The sequence below is a fragment of the Mus musculus genome, chromosome 8, assembly GCF_000001635.26.
Source record: "Mus musculus strain C57BL/6J chromosome 8, GRCm38.p6 C57BL/6J".
Classification (NCBI taxonomy): domain Eukaryota; kingdom Metazoa; phylum Chordata; class Mammalia; order Rodentia; family Muridae; genus Mus; species Mus musculus.
In genome coordinates this window covers 78,638,635-78,657,660 of record NC_000074.6, presented here as the reverse complement: position 1 = coordinate 78,657,660, position 19,026 = coordinate 78,638,635, and the positions used below count along the sequence as shown (strand labels likewise).

The 19,026-nt window shown below is 43.7% G+C and overlaps 1 protein-coding gene across 13 annotated transcripts in view; it reads right to left on the bottom strand.

The window, feature by feature from the left end:
• Window positions 1-19,026, bottom strand: part of Slc10a7 (solute carrier family 10 (sodium/bile acid cotransporter family), member 7) — a 224,690-nt gene that overhangs the window by 76,352 nt on the left and 129,312 nt on the right. Inside the window, exon 1 of one of the 13 annotated variants that reach the window (XM_030243839.1) lies at window positions 2,528-2,596. The exons of 11 other annotated variants lie outside the window; for them this stretch is intronic. In XM_030243839.1, coding sequence (XP_030099699.1) covers window positions 2,528-2,530 — 3 coding nt within the window. In that variant the 5' untranslated portion in view covers window positions 2,531-2,596. Of the gene's footprint in view, window positions 1-2,527; window positions 2,597-7,997; window positions 9,650-19,026 lie in introns of those variants that run through there. One more of the 13 variants, XM_006531491.3, reaches the window with a different exon arrangement.

The window sequence follows — 19,026 nt, the reverse complement described above, 5'->3', positions numbered from 1 at the left end:
CTGAAGGGAACACTGATCCGTGGGCACAATCACTCAATAAAGTACAATTTTGACCAATGGAACTGATGTCCAAGTCACAATTTCTTCCTTTGATTTTTAAATGGAGTAATCTGCTAAGTGTCCTTTTGAAATCTAGACCCTTGAGAGACTGAAATATGGTCTTAGAACCAGCAACAGTAGGCTATACCCCAGATCTTTTTTTTTTTTTTGAGCCAGGGTTTCTCTGTGTAGCCCTGGCTGTCGTGGAACTCACTCTGTAGACCAGGCTGGCCTCGAACTCACAAAGTCACCTGCCTCTGCCTCCCAAGTGCTGGGATTAAAGGCGTGTGCCACCACGCCCGGCTCCCAGATCTACTATTTCCTAATCTTCCTTTTGGCAAGCTCCCTGGCTAATCTGTAGGTGTGGATATTTAGTCAGTGGATTTAGAGGGAGAACAGACTTTCTAAACACAGGTTGGGCCAGATAATTATCTAATGCTTCCCTGTTGGAATCGCTCCATTTGACTGTTGCACCTGGAAAGCAGCCAGGGACAACAGGTAAACAAACAGGAATGGCCACAGGTGCCCCGGAGGCAAAGGCTGGCAGATCTCTGTGCCTTAGCATTGCTTTGAATCAACAGCTATATTTCACAAAGAGAGAAGAACAACAGGCTACCCTCTGATAACTAGCTTAGTAGACCCAGTCGAATCCCTAGAACACCTGGACACATTTCTTTGTGACTCCTTATCAGCCACGATGTGATTAAGCAATTGTTACTCTTCCACCAGATGGATGTCACATGACTTATAAGTGGGGCATACAATTCCTCCTTCTCTGTCTGCACAACTCCAGCTGCTAATTCATTCCTTGGCTGTCAGAGGTGCGAGTCAGCGGTCACATTCACTTCCCTCTGTTTGGTTTGGTCATCTGTCCAAGCCAGCATGCACAGTCTGCTTCTCTCGGGACAACTTTCCTTTTCTCATATTGACTTCTAGCATATATGACCCAAAGATGACTCTCCTTGCTAAAGATGACGTGGAAAGGAAGGGCCAGTGGGAAGGGAAATAAAAATGCCGAACTGAACAAGCTGAATTTAGGGTCCTAACATTCAGACTTGCACAGTGGATAAAGAACAAACACAAAAAGAAAAAAAGAAAAAAACGTACAATTTCTCTCTTTTTTGTTTGTTTGTTTGGATATGGGATCAAACTTGCTATGTAGCCAAGGCTGGCATTGAACACCTGGTTGTCCTGTGCCCACCTCCTCCTAAGTGCTGGAAGTACAGCTATACGCCACCATGCTTGATTCTCTTTTTACTTTCAAGCTGAATTTACTCGTTCTCTCTGGCTATGAGAACTCACTCTTCTGTACTGAAGAGTTAGCTGCTGACCTGGCCTTTCCCAGGCAGATCAACAGGAACAAGAACAACTGAGGTCCAATCAATCAATGCTCACAGCGTGATGGGTGTGGGTGTTTGCTGTGTTTTCCAGGGAAACTTCATTAAACTTCTGAACATTCACAGATGTAAAACACTGTAAGGAAACTGGAGAAGTGCCCTACTTCTTAAGTAACTCTATGGAATTCCTTATCCATAGGCAGCAGGCCTGGGAAGCAGCAGGAAGAAGTGAAGCGAAGGATTAGTTTCTGAGACAAGACTACAAAGACCTGGGCCTCTGGAGCCAAGGCAAGCAAGATCTTAGCTGCCAAAGTGCATTTTGGCCTGCAGGCCTCCTCTGTGGACACACAGCTGCAACGGGAGGGATTGTAATGTGGCTTTCCAGGGGACAATGAGAACAGTTCTCCATCTCACCCATAGCACAGCAAATACTATAGGCAAACCTGGTTTCTCAATGGCAAGAGGTGGATTCCTTATGACCTGGTGGTTTGCCAAAGCTTGCCTGGCCTGAAAAGCATCTGTAGGAACTTGTGGAGCTTCTTGCTTTAGGAAACACACTGACCACAGCTACTCTTAAAAAGGAAAGCATTTGACTGGTCCAGAGGTTTAGTCCCTTATCATCAGGCTGGGAGGTATGGCCACAAGGAGGCAGACAGTAGTGGGGAGGGGGAAAGGAGCTGAGAGATCTACATCTGAATAGGCAGGCAGCAGGAAGAGGGGCAGACCAGGCCTGGTTTGAGCATTTGAAACCTCAACTTTCACCCCCCCAGGGCTAGGCATCCTCAAACAAAGCCACACCTCCTTGGCAACTAAGCACTCAACACTATGAGCCATATGGGGAACATTTGTACACAAACCACAAGTGGGTAGCAAATACTATCAGGAACCCAAAGGCCAGCATTTACTGAGAAATATTATATAGTAGGAACTGTGCTAAGTGCTTTTCATTTCATACTATTTCATTTAGAATCCAAGACAGTAACCTAATAGTTTGCACAGGAGAAGCAAGAGGCTTACAGAGAGCATGGCTAATGGCTACTGTGGAGGACAAGAGTCACAGTAATGGCTGAAAGGTCAGCACGGAGCTCAAGGAACAGGAGAAAGGGGACAGAAAAAAAAATGAACAAAGGAGAAAAGGACTGTGTACTCACCATGTAAGACAGCAGCGACACAAATCAAATTTCATTCACATATAAGGATAAAACACTCGTACACTGAAGGCCTCCTGTAAAAGGAGTTTGAGTAACTTAACGTACTAAATAACCTCTTACACCACGGGCGTAACACTGGAACTGCATTCCCACTGGCCTAGAGGATTACAATTACGTATATATTTGCTAATCATATCATTGGCATTTACAAAAGAACAGTGCCCGGCTGATGCTAGGCACTTTTTTTTTTTTGCTAGAGCAGTGAATGGATGGATGAATGAATGAATGTGTGTCCACACATGCTTCTCTGAGAGAGCAGCATATCTACCTAATGAGAAGGACACTATCTTAAGTGCTTTAAGACTCTTGTTTGTTTGTTTTTTTCTTTTTGAGACAGGGTTTCTGTATAGCTCTGGCTGTCCTGGAACTCACTTTGTAGACCAGGCTGGCCTCAAACTCAGAAATCCTCCTGCCTCTGCCCCCCAAGTGCTGGGATTAAAGACGTGCGCCACCATGGCTGGCTAAGACTCTCAAATTAGTAATAGTGAGTCAGCTGATATATGTTGACTACTTGCTTAAGTACATATCCTAAGCTACTTTATGCTTTTCATACACATAACTCATGCAGTCCTTAAACACACTTATGACATTGTATTGTCTGACTTTCATTTTCACAGACAAGAAAACAGAAATAGAAAAGAGAATTATACAGAGATTTAAAAGGGCAGGATGGGGTGGAATGGGAAGCCCTGGTCTCGCATCCTGGGTAAGAGTTGTCAGAGGATTTACGGAATGTAGGACATTAGACATGACAGGTACCTCCTTTTACACACCATGAAATTGAGCCCCAAGAAGACCTCTCACCACTACAGGTGTAGTTAGTAGATGCACAAGAACTAGTGGGCAAGGGGACCAATATCCATGCCCGAATCTTCGTTTCTGATGGTGCACATGTGCTCAGGTGGACACACGGAGTAGTCTACATGCAGAAGAGTGGAAGGTCATTTGCCTAAACTTATGATTGCTACACACACACACACACACACACACACACACACACACACACACACGCGCGCGCGCGCGCCAAGCAACAGGAATGGTAGATGGGGGCATTACAATAGACTTGAAACAGAGACTGTTGAAGAGAACTAAATCGTACAATAGGTGCCCTCTCCCGCCTGCCTCTTAAATGAAGCAAAACAAAACAGCCCAGATGCTAACACAGCTAGGGAGGAACATGTCTACAAAGTTCACAAAAGGTAGATGTGTGCAAGGTGGTGGCTATGACAGAGTGATGGCCAACAGGGACAGAGAGAAGGTAATGGGGGAAATGTGGACTCCAGGGATTTAATTCAGGCCTCTGGATGCAAAGGAGACCAAGAAGAGGAAAAGATGAGGAGGAGGAAGAGGAGGAAGAGGAGGAGGAGGAAGTAAATAAAAACAGTCCAGCCTTCTAGATAACTTGAAATTGACTTCTCTTTAAATAATGCTTTGAAAATAATAGTTTAATTAAAACTATTGTTCAGATTTACTCCAAAGTTTTAATATACACAGACAGAAGAGATCTCTGTTCGTGTGAAATGAATGGGCTTGGCAAAGCTACTCTACTGCTTCTGGATGTGTCTAACTGGCAACACACTCTGCTTCCAGTGCTGGGTGCCGATCAACGCTGAACAGAGACAACTGCATGCCATCTGCTTTGTCTCGTGCATCATGCATCTGGTTTACTCCAGTTTTTACAATATTCCTTATCAGAATCACCCCTCCAGCAGAGAAAAGAAACCCACAACGTTTTTACTCTGAGAGGTTCCAGTCCACAGGCGATGAATTAACCAATGCCTCTAAAAAATATCCCCGCCTCCTGTGAGCATCACTGGTCCTGACTCTTCCTCCCTACCCACAACACAAAGGGGAGGGTTCGGGTACCAGGCTGTCTTTTCAAAGTCAGTTTCCTACCTACCTCCCACCATCAATGACAGTTGAGAATCACTCCCTACTTAGTGCACATGATTTAAAATTAAATATCAGTGGGTAGAAGGAAAAAAAAAAACCAACAGCCCTGGAATATCAACTTCGAAGTGATCTCCGATGCAAATTCTCTCTGGAGCAGTGAGTGCTAGTGCTGCCCTAAGCTTCGCTGGGCTGGAAACAGGAAGGGAAGCAGACTGGGCCAGCAGAGCACTTAGAGCAATGACTACCAAACACCATTTGCAGGGAGGGGTGAGGGGTTATAAAGAGTTGAACAAGATCACGTAGCAGTTGGGGCTGCAGAGTATCTATCATGAAGTCTCAGGGCTGGGTTTACCGCTCCAGAGTCCATGGAAAGTACAGAACAGTAGCACTTTTGTAATCTGAGCTCCCTGAGGCTAGATGCGAAGCTCAGGGGCCAGTTAGCCAGGTATCCACAGCAGCAAACCACAGGAAAGCCAAACAAAATCCTGTCTTAAAGCACCCAACGTGGTCCTCTGACCTCCAAATGTGGGATGAGTGAACCCTGCTCAGCACATACCCCCAATACACACCAACACCATACACACAAACGTACCACACACACATACACACACCATGTCAACAGGCACAAACTTAACTGTGTTAGTTAAGAAAACACAAATAAGTTCTGGAAAGAACTTTTAAAGTATTAGACTTTCACTCTGAAGGCAAATGGTTAAAAACAGCAATGACTCATTTTGCATAATTATATACAGCAAATTACCCTTAATGTTTCAGCTAAGACTCTTCCCAATACAATCACCTCTAAAGTCTTAGTGGATTTTGTAAATAAGGAAAAGAAAATTCGGAGCAGAAATAGCTCTATCTATAGTCACATCATATATTTACTGGTTGTGTGTGTATGTTTATATATGTCCAGGTAAGCTACTTCTCCTGGCTTGGCCTCCTTATTTTGGTAGAAGTGCTGGGGTCACAGACACGCACACTGTGCCTGGCCTTGCCCGGATGTGGACCCAGGGGTGACACTCAGGATGCCAGCCTTGCAAAGCGAGCACTTTCATCCGGGGAGTCTGCTCCCTGGTCCCATCTGCTCTTGTTACTGTTGTTAGGATTTTAAGGCAAGATCTTCCTACAGAGCTGAGGGGGCCTTCAAATTCAACAGTATTTCAGCTTCCGCCTTCCGAGGGCTGATGTTACCACAGCAAGTTAGAGATGTAGAAAAATTGCAAACATGCTTAAAACTAGGTCTTTACAGAAACTGAAAAAAATCTATGTCAATATAATTTTCCTACTTCCCCAGTAGAGGGCAACTTCTACACACTTTGACAGTTAAAAAACAAAACAAAACAAAACAAAACAAAACAAAACACCCAAAATCTACCGTCCAACAACTTCAAGTCTATGCACATCACATCAGTAAGAACCATGAGCCATTTAGAGTAAAACAATATAGCTCCAGCTTATAAACTGATTTCTCCTGCCAGGCAGCTATAAAATACCACTTATAGAATTGAACTTATTAGGAAGCGAGTATACCTAATGAACAATTAGCATGATGATCAATGTAATTACAACTCCAAGACTTTCAGCCACAGCCGACATCAGTTCAAACGACAGTTATCAGTAACTGAAATATAAAAGGAAACAGAACACTGCTCTTATTACCTAGTGTGACTGAATTTGTGTGCCCGATCTGTAAGTGAGGCTCAGGGGAATATGTTTTCAGTAAGAATAACAAAAAAGAGAGACAGAAAAACTGAACACGTTCAAACATTTGAAACATATATGACCGTTTTTGATATTATGAAATCAGAATTAATTCTTTTTTTTAAGATTTATTTATTTTATTTTATGTATATGAGAACACTATAGCTATAAATGGTTGTGAGCCATCATGTGGCTGGGAATTGAATTTCAGGTCTTGCTCGCTCTGGCCAGCACCGCTTGCTCTGGCCCAAAGATTTTATTTATTATTATGTCTAAGTACACTGTAGCTGTCTTCAGACACACTAGAAGAAGGCGTCGGATCTCATTATGTATGGTTGTGAACCACCATGTTGTTGCTTGGATTTGAACTCAGGACCTCAGAAAGAGCAGTCAGTGCTCTTAACTACTGAGCCATCTCTCCAGCCCAGGAATTATTTCTTATCAGTGCTCATGTGTTAATGGCAGCAGGCATAAGGACATAACTGCAGCTACAGTTACGTAGGCAACCTAAGTAAAATCCCACCATATACTTTCTCATGACTGTGTTGTGCTGCAGCTATACAATGTTGCATGTTCTCATTTCCTCCTTCATTCAACAACTATCTTTCTTTCTTTTTTAGTATATGTGATGTGCTAAGTGTTCAGATGCATGTGGGTATGCATGTATGTTCATACATGGGTGGTACCATGTACATGGATGTATGTGTCCATGTGCATGTGTGCTGCTTCTTACTGAAGCAGGGACTGTGGCTGACCAGAGGCTCACAGATTTTGGCTGCTCCACGAGCCAGTGCATCCTGGGATCACCTGTCTGTGTTTCCCACCTTTGTGCTGGGATTCTAGACAGCCACCATGCCTGCTTAGCTTTTATGTGTGTCCTGGGGAGTCCCAATGCTGGTCTGCACACTTGCGGGATAAACCTTTAATTGCCTGATTTCTTTTTGGGTGCTTACAATGTGACAGACACTATTCTAGAAGTTAAGGATACAGATTGACAAAATTCTCTCCATTCTTGTAGTTTATATGCTAAGTAGTAACACTCCCCCTACATACACAACATATAGTTTTCTAAAAGGAAGAACTTACAAGGCACATGGTTACCCATCTCCTAACAATGGTCTCTTGATTAGAAAATTAGTGTTTTCAATATGGATGGCTATCATAAGGAAAAACTGAAATGCTTTCCTTGCACAAAATAGCACAGGGATCTCATTAGGAAAAAATTAATTGTACAGAAAATTTAAAAGGATGATAAGCAGGATTTTCTAGTACTCCACTAAATCATGAGATTGTTTTTAATGAGTCCTTCCAATGACAAACAGCACATCAGTATCCACCCATCCCGACCTCCCGCCATCGGGTAGCGAATGACCCAGGCTGTCTTCCGGCCATCATATCATCCGGACTGCCCGGAACTTTGCCTGTCCTTTCTCAATTGCGTTTCTTAGTGCTCTTCTCCCCAAAGAGTATTCTTCTATTCGACTTATGTTTTATACACAGAAGTCACTTCACTCCTCTCTGAGTCCTCTCAATTCTAATATAAAAAGTGAACATATGGTTTTCCCTGAAATTGGTAGGCTCTGTGGTATACACTGTTGGTTAGTGAACTTCAGAAGCAGCCTGGGAATATGGCCTTTAACTGCTTACAGAGGGACAAACAATAAAAGGGGGAAGGCATTTACCCTGGACAGAGCCCACAGTAACTCCATCAGTCTACACACAATGCAACACTCGTCGACAGTTTCCTGATGTGAGCTGGAATAATAACCATTTCTTTTTTTTTTTAATTTGAATTATCAAGGGTGTAAGTCTCTTTTTTTCCATTTTTATTAGGTATTTAGCATATTTACATTTCCAATGCTATACCAAAAGTCCCCCATACCCACCCACCCCCACTCCCCTACCCACCCACTCCCCCTTTTTGGCCCTGGCGTTCCCCTGTACTGGGGCATATAAAGTTTGCAAGTCCAATGGGCCTCTCTTTCCAGTGATGGTCGACTAGGCCATCTTTTGATACATATGCAGCTAGAGTCAAGAGCTCCGGGGTACTGGTTAGTTCATAATGTTGTTCCACCTATAGGGTTGCAGATCCCTTTAGCTCCTTGGGTACTTTCTCTAGCTCCTCCATTGGGAGCCCTGTGATCCATCCATTAGCTGACTGTGAGCATCCACTTCTGTGTTTGCTAGGCCCCATAATAACCATTTCTTAAGTCAGGAAATCTACATAACAGATTTTTTTATACAACCAAGATCCTCGTATCATTGCGTTTATAATCTTGCTTAATCCACATATTTGCTTTCGTGACTCATTCTATAAAAATTTGAGCAGTGGACTTTTTAAATTTATAAAACAATGCAAAGGAAACCCATGGCACTAGGTGGCACTGTGGGACCTTCCAGGGCAAAGCAATACCAGAAAGTTCTGTGCTAGACAAATTGTTACCGTTGGTTCTGTGCATATAAGTGCACATCAAATATTTTGTGCATCGTCCAATGCCACGCTCATAAAAGCAGCACAATACTGAAACAAGTTCAAAAGAACTCTTTCGGGAAGACACACTCTCATTTCTAATCCCTCGTCCTAATTCCTATGTCCTTAAAAGTTTTTTTTTCACATATTGAATGCATTTTTGAAGCATGTTTCTTCATCAACCCTTTTAAATTTTACTTTAAAGATACTTTTCATTTAAGACTAAAACATCTACATTTAGGACTAAAGCAAGTCACTAATTATCTATTTTTCCCAAAGAATTTCTCCTAGAAAGCTTCTTCCATCAGGGTTCACACTGAAGTCCTGCACTGTGCCCTCTGCTCCCCCAGATGTGACGGCTCCCCCAGATGTGACTACTTGCTGCTGAGTTGCTCGTTTGAATGCAGCTGCCAGCTCATCAAGGTAAAAGTAGGAATAAGGCGGCAGGTAAGGAGATAAAGATATGGACAATATATACACTCGAACTCAGATAAACACAGGCTATCTGCTGTGGACTACCCACTGATCCAACTCGGCCCTCCTGTCCCTAACCGTTTACCTACAAGTGACAAATCTCAAGATAACTCAGGTCAAATAAAGGTATAATAGCAACTTGTCATCTGTCCACAATGTTCTATCACATATGCAGGCCCCTCCTTAAAGAACAAATGCTACTAGTGACGTGGGAGGTAACAGAGTTCACAAACCTCAAAACTAAAGCACTTAGTATTGAATGTACAGAGACATATGATAGTGTAAGGCTTTTTTGTCTTTTGGTTTTTGGTTTTTGGTTTTTTTGATAGTGTAAGTTTTTAAAGGGTAAAATTTATCCACATTAACAATGAGGATGAAGCTTAGTATTACAGGCACAAGTATGATATTTTTAACAAACGTAACAAAAGTCATGTCTAGGAATGCTGTCTTTCAAGTCTGTCGGGGAAAGCCGCCAAGTTCATCTGTAAGCCATGCATCACACAGAACAGCTTCCTTGCAACCTACGAAAATAACAAAGTCCTGTCATTCCTGAACTTCTGGAGACCACAGAGAGGACAATCCTCACATTAGCTACAGGCAGGGCTTGAAAGATAAACACTGAGGCTGTGTGTCACAGAAAGCCAGTGACCAGGAGCAGGTCACAGAGGGAATCAGTTAGCTTGAATGGGGGATTAGCCTTACCTCAGCACCAAAGGTAAATAGATGGTGTTTCGGGTATTTCCAATGGTGTAGTGTCTATACACAGGTGTTTCTGCGGGCACTAAGAACCATCTAGAATCTTTAGCTCATTTACTGTCTGCGGTCCCTGTTCTCTCACCTACTTCTGCAACCCGCCTTCTCCCTCAGAGTAGAGGTTTGGCTTAAACAGTGACCTTGGTTTGAAGGCCAGAGGGATTGGGCAGGACCTTCAAGATAGCAGCAGAGTAGCCATCTCTGGGTTTGCTTTCCCTTTCCATTGTCTCATCAGAGAACAGTGCTCTCTGGAAGCTTTGAGATGCGATCCTGCAGCAGCTATTACAGCAAGGGAGCAGACTCCAGCTGACTTGATGCCAAGCCTGTGAGGAAACAGATTTGCCAGATGCATATGGGGGAAAGCACTTCTCACCAGTTTTTGTTTCAAATATGGCAAGTGCAGACAGATAAAACCCATATAAACCATGCTCTCTGGCCCTCAGCAAACATAAGCAAAAGGGTTTCCTCGCATCTCGGTATGATTTCCTGAGTGCTGGCATGAACCTTTTCTCACAATGGGCTGTGATTAGGAGCTTGGGGGAGGAGCATTATGGCGGGTACAGGGCAGTGCTACAGGTCGGGTGCTTTGGATTTGCTATTGTAGTAGGTGGGGCAATCCAGGCAGAAGAGGGAACAGAGAGGCTCTGGAGTGGACGATGGTGATGGTGCATGCTATTATTCAGCCGGTGTTCGGTGCTGTATCTCAAATGGACTGTTTCCCTGTCTTTCTCTGGGAGCTTAAACTCTAGGAGACTACAACCCAGCCTCCACATTTAAATGTCATTAAAGAGTGCTACCACATCTGCATAATCTGCTCCTACCTCCCTGCCTATGTCCACCTCTCCCATCCTTATAGGTCTCTGCACATGCTAGCTCTGGGTGCTGGGTCCATTTCCGACAGCTGCTCCTGCCCGGGCTTCCGTCAGTGGTAGCTTTCCAGTATCTCTTCCTGCTGAATATGCTGGTGTGCTATGTGTCTCTCTCCATTTGCATGAAGCACACTTGCAGCCTTCCACTTTTTCGTGTGTGGGGGATACCACTTGGTGCTAAAGTGCTTGCCTATACACAGGCCCTGGGTTTGAGCTCCATGCAGAGCAATGAAGGCACCATTTTTGTTTGGCTTCATCCTGGGCCAGTTCATGAGGGACTAAGCTTATTTGTGCTCCATCTAATATTTTCTGTTCTTAGGAATATGCCTAAAGCAGAATACTACTATCTCAATCAAGGGTTGTTTTCTGTGCAGTCGTGTGTGTGTGTGTGTGTGTGTGTGTGTGTGTGTGTGTAGAAGTCAGAGGTCAATGTTGGATAACTTACTTTACCACTCTCCACCTTTCTGTGGAGAATTTTAAAGAATCTTATGTTTTTTAGTGTTTTCCCTGCATCATGTATGTACACTATGCCCACAAAGGCCAGAAGAGGGCACTGGATCTCCTGGAACTGGAGTTACAGACAGTTGTGAACCACCATGTGGGTGCTGGGAATCAAACCCTGGTCCTCTCCAAGATCAAATGCTCTCAACCTCTCAGCCATCTCTCCAGGCAAGACTAGCAGGCCAACAAGCTCTAGGGTCATCTCGTGTTTGCAGCTCCCAGCACTGGGCTCACAGCTGTATGTCACCATGCCTAGAGTTTTATGTGAGCTGAGATCTAAAGACAGGCCTTCCATGCTTGCACAGTAAGCACTTGACAATGGAGCCATCTATCTCAGTGTCCTCAACCGAGTTTTCGGTCTCTAGGTACACTTGCTAACATACTTGCAAGCCACTACACACTCTGCAGGCGGAATCAGTTTTGAGCCAAGGCAAGAGATGATGCACTTACGAACTTAGAAGCCATTGCCCACAGAGGGTAGCTAATTTGCTCAAGAGAAACATTGATTTTTGAAGTCAGGATTTGATAAATCTCAAACCTACAACTCTATACTATATCTCTTTCTCTTATAGATTAAAAATATATGGACTCAGCCTCCATTGACACGTTTGGAATTCAAAATTATTTTTCCTAGAATCAATGATTAGTTTACAAACTTTAAGAAGAAATTTGCAAACTGAAGGCTTAATAAGCATGCTGCTTTTAATGCTTAAATGGTATAATATGTTGTAAAATTAAACAGTATTTAAAAACAACTTGAACAAACAGTGATTTTATACGAAGGCTATCTTAGGTGTGCATTCTGTCTGATATCTAAGTGTAAAGGGTAGTCCAAGAGATGAGGATAAAACAAAGCCAGAAGCTGTTTCCCCTGGCTATACCAAATTATCAACCTACATAAATATTCAGTAGAACATAGTGAAGACTTTCAGAAACTCTCCGCTGTGAAATTATTATGTTGAAAAAGGAATTAAATGAAAGAGTTTAAAATCTCATCATGAAATACTAGCAGGCCCCCTTTGTATCAGAATTACAACTTCCAGCTGTGTGTATTTCTTGCTATGAAGTCAAAGATGACCTTGGATGTATGGGCTTCTTGTCTGTACCTCCCAAATGGTGGGATCGTGCAGGTGTGCCACCACAGCTGGGATCTTAGTCAGGGCTTCCTGTGCACTAGAAAGGCTGTCTACTAATAACCAGAATATACCCTACTACAGGAACAGCAAACCAAGAGTCTAGAATAACTATAAATCCTAACAATTTATCATCTTATTTAAAAATGACTATTTCTAGAGTCAAAATTTGATCTCCTATTCACAGGGTTTTTGTAGTTTTACTCAATGATAATTACAGGACACCTGTGCTACAGTGGACACATGATAGATGCCAGGGAAATACCACGGTGTGGGGCATTTAGTTTCTACCCTGAGCCAAGTATCAACAAGTGGAGGGCCAAGAAATGAGAAGGCTAGATGCTGGGGACAATGGAGACTCACTCAGACAGGCAGGGTGTCTGACAGGGAAGGAGTGACTCCTAACTTGCTAACCTTAGGCTGCAATGACTCTGGATGGCCATGGCAGGTAGAGATGGGAGGTGCCAGGAAATGGCCTGGGGCAGGAATGGAAGGGATGTGGGGAGGAAACAGCAGGGATAGACTAGAGAGTGCACTCCTGACAGGCCACAGGGAGTAATAGGACTGGAAACAACACTGACTTTCATGCAAGACATTCATGAAAAAATAACCAGTCCTACTTAATAGCCTTCTTAGCTTCTATAAATTAAATTTAAAAGGGTAATTAGATTGGAGAATACTTCCAATGGCGCAGTCTGGAATTTAGCTTTCTTTGGCCCAAAACCTTTTTATGTGTGTGTGGTATTATACCAACCGCTGAAGGAGTGTAAGATGGGGTAAGGAAGTTGGCTTGATGGCAAGCCTGACCAGCTTCCCATGCTGCTGAGTTCACTGTGCTCTGAAGGCCATTTATTACTACAGTAAACTTAGTCTTCTGGAGTTTTTGTTAGCAAGGAGTTATTTCTATTCAGAAATGGACAATTCAAAGACCTGCCCCCACCCCAAGCTGTATGGTAATGTACACTGCGGTGTACTGGTGCAGTCTGTGGGGGCCCAGGTCATCAATTATGTATAGAAATGTACAGTTACAGCAGTAGCCAGTGTCATGGGCCTGTCGGGGCTTGCTTAGGAGGAACAAAACCATCTCACCGTGTCCACTCTAGGTGAAGATGAGGACGTTCTACAGAAAAGAGGAGTAATTTTTAATGTATAGATTGACTTTTTGGAAGGGATGAATTTTAAAAGCACACTTGAAGCCAGAAACATAATGAGGGAGGAAAGCCTTGAAAACAGACACAAGAAAAGGTACACACTGCTCATCAAGGCACGCTTTAGAATACAAATTCATTGTTCATATATATCTGAGGGAAAAAGTAACAAATAGGGGTCACCAAGCTCCAACCTCTTTGAGCCAAATCCAATGAGTTCTGCATTAACAACAAGGGGTAGTCATGTTATTTCAAATCAAATGCATGCAGTCAGCAAGCTGACTCGCTAACTGAGGTGTGCGCTTTCATTCTAAATGAATGAAGTGTGTTTACAAACTGATCTGGGAAAGCCAGGGTGGTGAGGGAAATGCGATCGCAGCTAATCTTAAGGAGTTCTCCACTATGCCAGGCATAGCCGAAGCGTCACTGGGATTTCAATACATTTATTTCTATACATTGCGGCAGAAACTTAGTTACTCTCTCTCTTCCTCTAGTGGGTAGACGGGGCAGCAGCTGGACTGCTTTATATTTAAACATGGAATGGAATTCTGGTTCTCTCTCACCACCTACAGAAATGTGCTTGAAAAAAATTGAAAAAGGTGATTTTCTTGGAGTGAAATCAGTATATTCCCTTTCCTGCAAGGTGTCTGACAGGCTTTTAAACACCTATGAGTCATGTTTTCAAGAAGCAGACAGAAAACTAAAGTGCATAAAGATGGCGTTTACATTTTCTGGAGCTTGCAGCCTGAGATGTATATCCGCCATCTTCATAGATGCTTTAATGCCTAGTTATTCCATGATGACTTGACTACCATGTACATATTTCGAGGCAGGCAGTGATGTAATCGTTGTACGTTATTCAGGAGAGCTCAGCAGTCTCGTTCTGTCATTACAACACAGACGAGGTCACACGCCGTGCTCCTCTGTCACACTTTGCAAAGCTGAAAGCACATTTAATACCAGCCCCAAAGCATTCGCAATGCCCGGAACAGACGATAACCAAATCTACTCTCTTACTGCTTTAAATTTAAAGTGGGCATAATTTACTGATCATTTATATAAAGTATAATTTAGCAAAGCAGACGTCCACAAGTGCTGAAATATTTGATTTTCTCAGCTCTTGATTTTTTTAACAAATGATATATGCCAGTTTCATGCATGAAAATCCTCACATATTTTAACTCAGTCAGTGAGCCCTGTGGCACAGAGCCTTAGCTACCACAAGCTACAGTCTAACACGCGACCTGTTGGACCTACCGAGGTGTGCCTCCCATCCACACTTATTAAACGTTTTACAAACTCAGAAGCTGACTTGAGACCATTTTTAAAATCTTTTATTATGAATTTTTAAGTTCATATTTTATTAAAACAATAATGGGAAGAAGATTTTTCAGGCACCTGACTGCCATGTGAAAGGTACTTTACATAAGTTAAGTAAATCTTCAAAAATCTATTGGTGGCTGTTGCTCAGAATGGGAAATAACCTGCCAGGAAGGACGCAGCCACCACGGAACCCTCCAGTTGCTCCTGCCACTCACCCCTGGACCTCAACCCTCAGGCACAGCTGAGTGGGGCTCTGTGACAGCACACAGCTCCCTTTTAATCACCCTTACTTTATTTCCCTGACTGCCTTATTTATGACGGATCCCCCCCCCCCCACCGACCCCAATCTTCTTTCTCCTACCACTTACATCATCCTAACACGTTTGATGTTTGTCTACAGGCTGTGGAGCCCAGGTTTGCACACAGCTTTCTCTAACCCAAAGTCCCTTTTCCTATTTGACCACAGCTGGTTTACTTTCAAATACAGCACGTCCATAATAGAGGTTTCCAAAAGCTAAAACTGAAGGAAACAGCGCTTTCTCAAAATGCATCCACACCCCCTGACCTCTACCCACAGCCTATAGCTGACGAAAGCTGCTTCACTCAGGGAAGCCGGGTTCACCTGCAGAAACAGAGAGGAAAGGAGCTACGTGTGCTACTTAACTTTGTTCTGAGGGACCCCCACACTGCAGGGATGTGAGTGGCACTGCACAGTTATGGGTGGATACGGTTTATATTTTATTCATCGGTAATAATGTAAACCAGATGTTACGCATGTGGAAGTGGACATAAGGTACTTTCAGCTATCCAGAATTCCCAATCATCTTCAAGCACAGGGACAAATGTATATGAGTACATATATGCTGCCCAATCGTCATTGTCTATGCAAAATACCTTTTACAATTTTTCTCTGTTTTATTTAATGCATACCAGTGTTTGTCTGCATGTATACCTGTGTACCATGTCCATGTCTATTGACCGGAGAGGCCAAATTAGAGTCACATGCCCTGAACTGGGGTTACAGATAATTGTGAGCTGCCTCGTGGATACTGGGAATTGAACCCACATCCTCTAGAAGAGCAGCTAGTACTCTGAAACACTGAGCCATCCCACTAGCCCCCTGAAGTACTATTTAAATGTTTCTTTATTGACTATGAATGTATAAGTGTGGGTATCTATGTACGTTTATGTGCACGTCTGCATGTGGTATCTATCCATGGAAGCAAGAAAAAGGACATTGGATTCCTTAGGGCTGCAGTCAGAGGCAGCTGGGAGCCACCTGACATGGGTGCTAGGAACTAAACTCATTCTCTGAAAAACAGCAGGGGCTCTTAGCCCTTCAGCTGCCACTCTAGCCCATTGAAATACGTTTGAAGTAGAAAATTTAAAGCGGAAAAATGAGTGCCCGGTGTTCAGCTCCCAAAAGCTTCTTTGGGAGGCAGAGGCCGGCAGATTTCTGAGTTCGAGGCCAGCCTGGTCTACAAAATGAGTTCCAGGACAGCCAGGGCTATACAGAGAAACGTAACTGGGAGAAGATAGGTTAGAATGATTACTTTGACTTTTTACATAGAGAACGTTTGTCATCTAGGTTAAAACAATAATTGTGTTCTGCCATAAGCCCACTATCCCTTGATGGTTAATCTCCACTGCCAACCAGACTAGATTTACTGTCACCTAGGAGACACATCCCTGGGCATGTCCAGAGAGAGTAATCTGAGAAGAGAAGACACACCTGAATGTGGGGAGTACTATCCTAGCAGCTGAAGTCCAGGTCTAAATTCTAAGAAAGTAAATTCTGGTGTCCACAGCCCTCTGTTTCCTGTTCCCTGACTGCCAGAAGGCTGCCATGAGCTGCTTCCGTGGCTATGCTTTGTCTACAATAATGAACTGCACCACTCCCTCCAACTGTGAGCCAACATAAGCCTTTCCTCCCTTAAGTTGCTTCTCTTCAATGCATCTTTGATGTCAGCGACAAGGAAATGAATCCATTTCTCTATAAACACTATAGATATATAGATATAGATATATCTATAAACACTATAGATAAATAAAAGTAGGAAGATTTCAGCAGCATCTTGAGGAGAGCTGTTGCAGGTCATAGATATCCAACTCTCACTCAGGATGATTCCTACAAGGTAAGGGCAGGAGAGGCATCTCAGGAAAGCGTGCAGAAGACGCCCTCTAGAACTGAGAGGACATCAGGAGCATGGCTCCTTCCTTGACAGGCTTGGAGGTAACAAGCTGTCAGGGGAGAAAGGCTACAATAGGATCAAATGTGAGTTCTCCACCAGCCCAGCAAAGATGTATTAGTTTCCCCATGAGCCGAGTAACCCAAAGAAGAGTACTGGGCTCAGGTCTCTGCTAGGCCTCCACTGGCACAGGTAAAACCTCTAGGAGCCAAAGCTGCTGTACCTCTAAGGATGACTGCTCATGCCCACAGCTGGACTTCCATGCTCCCACAGCTGGACTTCCATGCTCCCAGTGAACCTGATCCCTGGTACTCCCACAAATGACCCTCTAGATCCTAGATCAGGGGTTCTCAGCCTTCCTAATGTTGTTTAATGTCTTAAACACAGTTCCTCATGTTGGGGTGACCCCAACCATAAAATTATTTATTGTCACAGTCAGCTATTGGATGGATCACAGGGCCTCCAATGGAGGAGCTACAGAAAGTAACCAAGGAGCTAAAGGGATCTGCAACCCTATAGGTGGAACAACATTATAAACTAACCAGTAACCCCCCCCCAAGAGCTCGTGTCTCTAGCTGCATATGTAGCAGAAGATGGCCTAGTCGGCCATCAGTAGAAAGAGAGGCTCATTGGTCATGCAAACTTTATCTGCCTCAGGACAGGGGAATGCCAGGGCTAAGAAGTGGGAGTGGGTGGGTGGGGGAGTGGGGGGGAGGGTGTGGGGGACTTTTGGGATAGCATTGGAAATGTGAATGAAATAAATACCTAATAAAAAAACAAACAAAAATTATTTTATTGATACTTCATAACTATAATTTTGCTACTGTTATGAATTGCAATGTAGATATCTGATATACAGGGCATCTGATATGTGACTCTTAGGTTGTGAATCACTGCACCAAAGAAAGAGTCAACCTTCAGAAGGTTTGCATCACTGAGAACATCAGTGCCAGAAAACAGCTAAATACAAGACCTTGCCCATCTCTCCCAACTATTCCTTCTCCTTTGTGGTTAAACCTAGGGGGACAAAGACGGGCTCAAGAAAAAGAGGAAAAAAACAAAACCAAAACAAAAGCAAAAACACCCCACAATTTTCTTTTCCCTTTTTCAAATTATTAACTGAGCAGACATGGGAGGGAAGAAAGAAGAATGTTTTCAATTGGTTAAGAAGCTGAAGACTTCATAACATCCCAGTGTTCCAGAACATCCCAGTACTCCAGAACATTCTAGTACTCCTGAAAATCCCAGTACTCTAGAACATCCCAGCACTCCAGAACATCCCAGCACTCCAGAACATCCCAGCACTCCAGAACATCCCAGCACTCCAGAACATCCCAGCACTCCAGAACATCCCAGCACTCCAGAACATCCCAGCACTCCAGAACATCCCAGCACTCCAGAACATCCCAGCACTCCAGAACATCCCAGTACTCCAGAACATCCCAGTACTCCAGAACATCCCAGTTCTCTAGAACATCCCAGTACTCCAGAACATTCTAGTACTCCTGAAAATCCCAGTACTCCAAAACAGCCCAGCACTCCAGAACATCCCAGTACTCCAGAACATTCTAGTACTCCTGAAAATCCCAGTACTCCAAAACAGCCCAGCACTCCAGAACATCCCAGTACTCCAGAACATCCCAGTACTCCAGAACATCCCAGCACTCCAGAACATCCCAGTACTCCAGAACATCCCAGTTCTCTAGAACATCCCAGTACTCCAGAACATCCCAGTACTCCAGAACATCCCAGTACTCCAGAACATCCCAGTTCTCTAGAACATCCCAGTACTCCAGAACATCCCAGTACTCCAGAACATCCCAGTACTCCAGAACATCCCAGTTCTCTAGAACATCCCAGTACTCCAGAACATCCCAGTACTCCAGAACATCCCAGTACTCCAGAACATCCCAGTTCTCTAGAACATCCCAGTACTCCAGAACATTCTAGTACTCCTGAAAATCCCAGTACTCCAAAACAGC